Source organism: Mustela nigripes, chromosome 5, assembly GCF_022355385.1.
Source record: "Mustela nigripes isolate SB6536 chromosome 5, MUSNIG.SB6536, whole genome shotgun sequence".
Classification (NCBI taxonomy): domain Eukaryota; kingdom Metazoa; phylum Chordata; class Mammalia; order Carnivora; family Mustelidae; genus Mustela; species Mustela nigripes.
Window position 1 is genome coordinate 118821180 of NC_081561.1, and position 8905 is coordinate 118830084.

The 8905-nt window shown below is 52.1% G+C and overlaps 1 protein-coding gene across 1 annotated transcript; it reads left to right on the forward strand.

The window, feature by feature from the left end:
• Positions 1 to 584: 584 nt before the first annotated feature.
• Positions 585 to 8060, forward strand: PRDM13 (PR/SET domain 13). The gene is made up of 4 exons (XM_059401584.1): positions 585 to 728; positions 2216 to 2347; positions 2645 to 2765; positions 6301 to 8060. The coding sequence occupies exons 1-4, from the start codon at positions 585 to 587 to the stop codon at positions 8058 to 8060; spliced, it is 2157 nt and encodes a 718-aa protein (XP_059257567.1).
• Positions 8061 to 8905: the final 845 nt, after the last annotated feature.

An 8905-nucleotide genomic window follows, 5' to 3' on the forward strand; every position in this document is an offset into this window, starting at 1 on the left:
TTTGAAGTAGACCAAGGCTCAAAGGAATCAGCCAAGTAGACTTAAAGTAGTCACTTATTTCCCAAAACTGGTTTGTCGGAGAACAATAAAAGGAAGTAAAATTTATGGAGAAATTATACAGTGGATTTGTCACTTAAAATATCGTAACTGTCTCGAGGACAATACCCCATGCTGAGGATTAATGGTCCCGCCGGACCTTTGATTCACCAGCGTCTTTTCTTCGCCCTTGACAAATTGGATTTTTAGGAATGGGAAGGTCGCCTGGACCATTGTGCGCCAGCCATTCAGAGGCCTCGATTATGCAGAGGGCTGAGGGAACCACTCCATGTGACCCTCTCGGGTGGGACTTTGCAGCTGCTCCGCAGAGCAACTCTCTCACCAAACTCCGCGCCCTTGCGCTCGCGGTGCCAAAAGGCGCCCGCCCCGATTGAAAAGGCGCAGTGTATGCCCGCCCGCGTCACTCCGCGGGCGGAGGACGCACGTCGGGGTGCGGCTCCCTGGCTCACGCGCGGCTCGGGCACTGTCACTCGAGCCCTGCGGAGGACCCGGCGCACCCGAGCGCCTGCCTGGCGGCGGCGGCAGCAATGCACGGAGCAGCCCGCGCTCCGGCCACCAGCGTGAGTGCGGACTGCTGCATTCCGGCCGGCCTGCGCCTGGGGCCGGTGCCCGGAACCTTCAAGCTGGGCAAGTACCTGTCAGACCGCAGGGAACCAGGGCCCAGGAAAAAGGTATTAGCCATTCCGACCTCCGCCCACAGCCTTTCGCCTTCCTTTGCCCTGGCCCTGGCAGGGGTAGATAGGGCAAGTGGAGGAAAGGGGTGGTTGAGTCGTTACCTGCCAGTTCTGCCAGGTGGCCCGGGGGACTCTGGTAATTCCCCGCAAGTCGTATTAAGTGAGAGCTGGACGTGGGCCGAGCTGAGGGGAAAGAACATGGCTGAGAGGGGACAGCCCCCGGTGGGGTGCATGGGACTCCTTACGCGCCGGGACCAGTCGGAACCCACGGTTTCCCTGGATTCCGGCGTTTCGTTTGCAGAGGCGTGGCGGGGCCCTGCCTCTCTGCAAATTCGCCTTTTCTGTTTCACAACGCGCGGGGGGTTGAAGGCTTTTCTTAACTTCTTCCTTCAACGCGCTACTTTAAGGCTTGCATTTACCTTAATTTCATGTGTTGGGGGGCGGGGGAGATCCTTGGGAATCTCTCAGTTCCCAGGCGCCCCCCCCCCCTTCTTCCACTCCGCGGATGTCTGCTGGAGGGCTGGGGTAAATGGAGAGAGGGTGAGCCAGGTGATGGCTCCAATTGGGGCTTCCAGGGCGAGAAGGGCCCATTCGCGTGAGGCACCCGGTCCGCGCGCCCGCAGCCGGGCTCTGGGAGTCCAGGGTCGCAACTGGGAGGCGTCGGGGCCAGCCCGCCTGCTCAGACTCTGGAGCGGCGGACAGACCTCTGACCGCAGCGGGGTTTTAAAGCCCCCCCACCCCCCGCCCTGAGGCGTCCCAGCAGACAAGTGTCGGCTCACAGCGACCGGGAAAAGAAGGCAGGAGTCCCGTGGGGGCGGCGGAAGGAGGACCTTAGGTTTGCCTAGTCTCTGTCGAGAGCTTTCTTGTAAGAAATTGCTCAGGCGCCCCGCCAGCGGGACCTGCATCTGGCTCCTCACGTAATCATTCTCCCACCCCCCCTCCACCCTCGGCGGTCTAGAGCCTTCTTTAAATGCGCTTTAATTGCGTTTAAATGGCCGGCGGTCCATGCTTTGTTCGCACACTCTCATTGCCGGGCTTGCGGGCACTTTGGCACCTAGGTGCTGTGCAGCGAGCGTCGGGAGGCATGAGAAGAAGGTGGAGGAAACTCTGGGTTCTGGGGCTGCCTTCAAATCGTCTCTCCCCTGGTATTCGGGCAGCTCTCAGAACCGCAGGAGCGAGAACTGGGGTGAGGGTGGGAGTGGGGAACGTCTAGGTATCAGACACCCCCAGTCGCTCAGGGAGGATGCTCTCGATCTTGGTACCGCCGAGGTGGGGGGAGAGGGGGAACTGTCATACTTGCCAGCCTCTTCTCCCTCCTTCAAGCAAGGGTCCTAGGAATCACCTTCCTCCCAGCAGCCCATAGCAGTCTGGCCACCGTGAACACAACCGTTTTCCTGAGTCCGGTGGGGTGTTGGATAAACTTTCCCTCTGGGTTGTGGGCCTGCCCGTGGCGCGGGGAAGAACGACCACTGCTTGTGTTGCAGGTGCGCATGGTGAGAGGGGAGCTGGTGGACGAGTCGGGGGGCTCTCCTCTGGAATGGATAGGGTTAATCCGGGCAGCCAGGAACCCCCAGGAACAGACTCTGGAAGCTATTGCAGACTTACCAGGAGGACAGGTACCGTGGGCTTCCCCCCACTGCCAATTCTACCTACCCCACGTTACTGAGGTGGCCATCAATATTAGGAGCAAAGTGCTTTAGCTGGAGGTCTCATTTAAATATCCCAACAACCTTGTAAAGTAGATACTATTATTTTCCCCGTTTGAAGAATGAGGGAAATAAGGTTCAGAGAGATCCAATAGATTTTCCAGGGTCACACAGCGTCAGAACAAGCATTCCAACCTTTCCTTTTAGATGTGTTTAGACCGATTACCCAGGAAATGACAGCAAGCTGTCCTGTTCCTTGTGTCCCAGATTTTCTACCGAGCGCTTCGAGATGTCCAGCCAGGGGAGGAGCTGACGGTGTGGTATTCCAACTCTCTAGCTCAATGGTTTGACATCCCCACGACTGCAACTCCGACACACGATGAGAAAGGTACCAAGTCTGAGAGGGCCTCTGGCCAGCTGGGTGGGTGAGAGTCCAGCCCTGGATTGACAGGGCCTTTCCCTTGAGCTGTATAAAACTGAATTCACGCTAAGCAATGTCACCACTACCTCCTTAAAATCAACAGTAAAGGATAAAAGAGACAAAAATCTGCCTCGTGATTGCAGGGAAAAAGCTGTTTTTTTTTTTAAAAGATTTATTTATTGAGAGAGAGAGAAAGTGGGGTAAGGGGAAGAAGGATAGGAGAGAGAGACCCTCAACCAGACTCCCCGCTGAGTGTGGAGCCCCACATGGGGCTCCCATCTCAGGACCTTGAGAGCGATTAATCTACTGACACACCCAGATGCCCCCCAAAATATTCTTTATGAACTTAATGGGGTCATCTTTTCCTATTACATACTCAGAGACAATCATTTACTCAATTAAGAATCAATAAAGAAGACTTAACATATTATTAATCACATCATGAGCTCCAAAAAGCATAACTCAGACTTGGAATGGTTTCGAAGGTGGAGGGGCTTCTCTTCACTGGTTTGAAGGAGAATGATGTACTTTTACAGCATTTTAAAAGCATTACGGTACTTACAGCTGGTCAGTTGGCAGGTACTGAGGCCCTACCATTTAAATGGTATTTATTCATTTCCCCTCCCTACTTAAATTGAATCTGGGATGTATCCCAGTTTCTTCTCAGATTTATTTGATCCCTTCCAAAGCCAAGAGTGGATTTATGCAAATTAAGGGGCAGTGACTAAAGAGAAGAACATTTTCAAACCTTCCCTAGGACACTGAAGAACACTTTCTGTGAAAGAAAGCTGGGAGGTGCTAAAATAGTTAAGATCTTGAGACCTCCCTTTTTATTCACAAAGCTTCCAAGACTTTTTTCCTTCACAACTGCTTTAGTGTGCAGTTTCTCCTAAAGACACAGTTATGTTTAAAGTCAACACAATGAATTCTGTAAAATATTTTAACGTGCTCTTCTCCTGAATTGTCTGCTTAAGTCTCATCACTTTAGAAATAGGGTTAAAGAAATTTATACAAATATGAGCATTAGGAAACATTCATGAATAAGACAGAATGAAGTTTATTCGGAAGGATGAATCACTTCGCTTCAAAGTATCACTGTCTTGTGGGTAGATCTGTGCATACAGTATTCATAAAACATTATCCTAGGTTGTTCCTTGTATCACACTGTATTAAATTCTCTTGTCAACTTCTTCCAGTAAAAGAGAAACATGATAAAAACCCTGTAGTGGAGAACTCTCAAATCAGCCACCACATGACAATTCTAACAGCTGCTGACCTTTCGGGGCCAGACATTTCTACACAGAACACCCCTCCTTAGGCACTCTCAAATAGTACAAAAGCAACTTGTTTGAGTGGTGGCTCTTGTGTTTTCATTTCAGCCAACTGATGTCAGAATAGACACCATTTTCCTTTTGGGAATGCATGGGTTATTTTGAACCCTGACTTCCCCACCTTTGAAATGCTTGAAATCTTGGCAACCTCAGGGTTACACCAAGGAGATGAGGAAACGTCACTTATGAAGTGTGTCTGATACTTTTGGCATAGGCTGGATTTCAGAATTCAGAGAACATGTCAGTTGGTTAGGATAAACTGAAAAAGGAACATATTGAAACAGGAACATATTTGCTTACCCCTTGAAAAAAGGAAGAAATAAGTAGAGATGGCTGCTATTCTTCCATTATTGACTAACTCCAATGGGTTTAAATTCCACGGTAAGCTTAAATAAAGTACCAACCCTTTGTTTTATGGATAAAGCTTTTCTTGGCTTTGCAATGGACTAGAGTCATTCTGGGGCAGCCTCTGAAAACTCCTTCTTTAAAAAGGGGTGATGAGAGGAAGGTTCTGAGAAGGGAGGTTATTTAAGATATTAAATCAGCATACCCATTAAGGGAGCCCAGGAAATCTACCCCCCCAACCAAGATTTATTTTGAAAGCTTCTCAATACAAGGTAGCAAAAACACTGAAATTATTTTATCTAAGTCTTCCATAAACAAATAGGTTAAGTTCTCAGAGGCAAATCTTCCCCCCTCCCCACCTTTTGCTTTCTGTTCTACCTTGCCTTCAGCCGAAATAAACAGATCCTTATGTGAACTTCCATCTTAGTTATCTAGGGGGACTACTTGCTTTATGCAAAGCCAAAAGTAAAATACATGAAGGGAAGAAGATCTGGAATTTCTTCCAGTTGTTTTTATAGTGATGTTTTAGAAGTTTGAACTGCTTGTGTATGAGGGGGAAGGGAATTTAACTTTTCCATTAAATTTAATGAGACAGACATATTTTGGGTACTTCCTTGTGCCTCAACTAACTTCTTTCTCACAAACACCCTTCAGTGTTATCAATCAACTGTAACATTAAAAAAGAAACCCACTGCAAGATCATTGTTCTGTGTCCAGATGTAACGAGCCCTTTTTAAGTGAAAATTAACTACCATGTGATCAAAATCTGTTTCATACATGTGTCTCTTAATTGTGTTCCCAGAACCTGGCAAAATTAAAAGAAGTAATGTTAATAATATTTAAAAAAACTTGATGCCAAAACATGTATACCGTTCCTGGTAGAGAGTTGTACACTTATTAAAAGCTGAGTATCTCCATGTATCTATATATATATATTCATTTGTTTCATAAAAAATAAACTATCTTTCCCAAGAGCTTTATTATTAAGCTTGGATTTGTATAGCTATCTAGGAGTTAATTAATTACTCCAGATGAAACAACTGACAAGATAATGCAACATCATCCTTCAGTTTTTCGAATATCAGGACACAGGGCTTTTTCTTTTCTCTCATCAAATTAAATGGGGTTAAAGAGGAAATAAAGATACAAATAATTTTGAAGAATAGCAGATCATAGTCCCTATGTGGTCCTTCAGTTGGTCACGCTCCAGGAAAACCTCAGGCAAAATGTTTAAGGCAGGGAGGGGGTGGGAAGGGTGCGTAGTGGACATAAAAGGCATTGTTCTATGAAAAGGAATGATTACATATGGCCCATACATACAAGATATTGTCTCGCCTGGTAATGAGGCGCTCACGACCATTAGATTGGTCTTTGTTCAGTTTATCCAAACTCCTTGACATACGCCACCTATTCTGCAAACGCCAACAGATGGGCCCGGGCACAGCACAGCTTCAACACTTGATTTAAAGCAACAGCTGCTCTCTGTTCTGGTCTCTTCCCTGGCCAGTCTGCCTGAGCGCTGCCCTCCCAACGAGGATTTGCTCGGATGGCCCGGAGGAAGTCTTCGTTGGAAAGGCACAGGTCACCCCTTTGGCCTCTTGAGTAATCCCAGAGGATGGAGCTGTTGACAAAGTTGGCCATTTGGGGCTTCTCGGGGTCCTTGCTGCGGGGGCTACCGAACTAACTCACTTCTTCGCTGTACCCAAGAATACTCCTGTTTCTCCTCATACCGCTGGGTAAAATCTGGGCTTTGCCTTGGGTGCGCTTTCTTTCTCTCTTGCTAGTTCGCCTCTCACTGGGTCGCTTTCCTACTCTTTCTCGCCCAGGGGAGGAGCGCTACATTTGCTGGTACTGCTGGAGGACGTTTAGATACCCCAACAGCCTTAAGGCCCACCTACGTTTCCACTGCGTGCTCAGCAGCGGCGGGAGCCGAGCCTACCTGCACCACGAGCACGCGGCTCGCCAAGGCGCTGCCCCGGCCGCGGATGGCCTTCACTTCGCTCCAAAACCCCCGGCGCCTGACTTTGCCGCGGCCGCCCCCGCTGGCCCTCTGCGGTCCCACCCGCACGCCCCGCCGCCCCTCCAGGCCTGCGGGGCGCGGGAGAGCATTAAGCGGGAGGCCTCTTCTGCGCCCTCCGCCCCTTCACCGCCCCCGGCCAAGTGGGGGCAGTCCAAGAAGGGCAAGGAGCAGCCGGACCGCGCCTTAGACATGAGCGGGGCCTCCCGGGGACACGGCCACTTCCTCGGCTTCGTGGGCGGCTCCCCAGCGGGGGGCGGCGGCCTGGCCTTCTACCCCGGAGTGCGCTCCGCTTTTAAGCCTGCGGGCTTGGCCAGGGCGGCGGCGGCGGCCGCACACGGCGACCCCTACCGGGAAGAGGGTGGCGGCAAACCGGGGTCCGGCCTGGCCTTAGGCAGGCTGCTGGGCGGGGGCCGTGCGGGCGGGCGCCCCGGAAGCGGGGAGAACCCCGCGGCGGGCAGCACGGGCCACCACCATCACCACCACGCGCACCACCACCATCACCACTCTAAGTGCCTTCTCGCGGGGGAACCGCCCCCGCCGCCTCCGCCTGGCCTACCCTGCTCTGGGGGACTGCGCGGCTTCCCTCTGCTCCCTGGCCCCCCGGAAGAGGCGTCAGCCTTCAAGCATGTGGAGCGCGCCCAGCCCGCCGCGGCTGCGCTGCCGGGAGCGCGTTTCGCCCAGCTGCCCTCTGCGACCGGGCTGCCCGTCGAGCGCTGCGCGCTGCCGGCCCTCGACGCGGGCGGGCTCAAAGCCTACCCCGGTGGCGAGTGCAGCCACCTGCCTGCCGTCATGCCCGCTTTTACCGTCTACAACGGAGAGCTACTCTACGGCTCGCCGGCCGCCGCCGCTTATTACCCGCTCAAACTGCACTTCGGCGGGCTGCTCAAGTACCCAGAGTCCTTCTCTTACTTCAGCGGGCCTGCGGCGGCGGCGGCGGCAGCGGCGGCAGCAGCCGCTCTAAGCCCCGCGGAGCTGGGCTCCTTGGCGAGCATCGACCGAGAGATCGCCATGCACACGCAGCAGCTGTCGGAGATGGCGGCCGGGAAAAGCCGCGGCCGCCTGGACGCGGGGACGCTGCCACCGGCCGTCGTGGCGACGGGTGGCCCTGGGGGTGGCGGCAGTGGAGGTGGCGGCGCGGGCAAACCCAAGACCGGCCACCTGTGTCTTTACTGCGGCAAGCTGTACTCGCGCAAATACGGGCTCAAGATTCACATGCGGACGCACACGGGCTACAAGCCGCTCAAGTGCAAAGTGTGCCTGCGGCCCTTCGGCGACCCCAGCAATCTGAACAAGCACATCCGTCTACACGCCGAAGGCAACACCCCCTACCGCTGCGAGTTCTGCGGCAAGGTGCTGGTGCGCCGCCGGGACCTGGAGCGCCACGTCAAGTCCCGCCACCCCGGACAAAACCTGCTCGCCAAGGCGGGCGAGGGCCCAGGCGCTGAGCCTGACTACCTCCCGGAGCCCGGGGAGCCCAAGAGCGACAACGACAGCGATGTGGACGTCTGCTTCACGGACGACCAGAGCGACCCCGAAGCGGGAGGCGGCGGCGAGCGCAACTCGTAACGAGTCGGCTCAGGAAAGGATGGGCTTGGGGGGCGTGGACAGAGATGAGAAGGTGGGGGTGGCTCTGTTTTGGGAGAAGAGGAGCTCCTGGAGATACGAAGGATCCGGTTGACAGAGCCGTTTTTATCCAGATTTGGAAGAGGGAGAGGTTCCAGGTCCGCTGCTTAAACTCAGAGCAAAGGTTTAGAAGTGTCTCAAAAAAAGAAAAAAAAAAAAAAAATCTGGCCTTCTGCGCCGCCCGAGGGCTATGGGTGTCCGCGCATCCTAGGCTCTTGGACTCGGCGGATAGGCACTCCCACGAAACGCCCAGGAGGCCTACTCTGAAGGTTTAAGATCGCATTCATATGAACTTCACAGCGCCCTTGAGGGCGCCGATTTTTGATTGCCATGTGTTTTAAAATTGTTCTTTTCTGTGGAGGAAATTGTGCCTTTTGAAACGACTTTGTGTGTGTGTGTTTTACATTAGCATTTCACGATTTAGGCAAAACAGTAGTCACAGTTCGGTAGATGTGACAACCATATATTTGTTTCCATTTCATCTGTTCTCGAGTCAAAGACTACGCCTTCCCGTATTGACTATCTAGTGGTAGCAGGTGTACAAATTGGTCAAGTTGCAATTATTTATAAGAGAATAATGACAAATGTAAAATATCTAAAGCATGAATCTAAAAGCACGCAATATATAATTTTAAGGAAAATGTCTTATTTGGTAGAGTACAAATGTGATGTATGTTGTTTTACACTGAATGATGTACAGTGGATTCAGTATTTTGGTCTTGGTTCCAGTTTGTGCAATCTTTAATAAAAATAAAATACAAATGAGTTTCTTCACTTAACGATTTCAG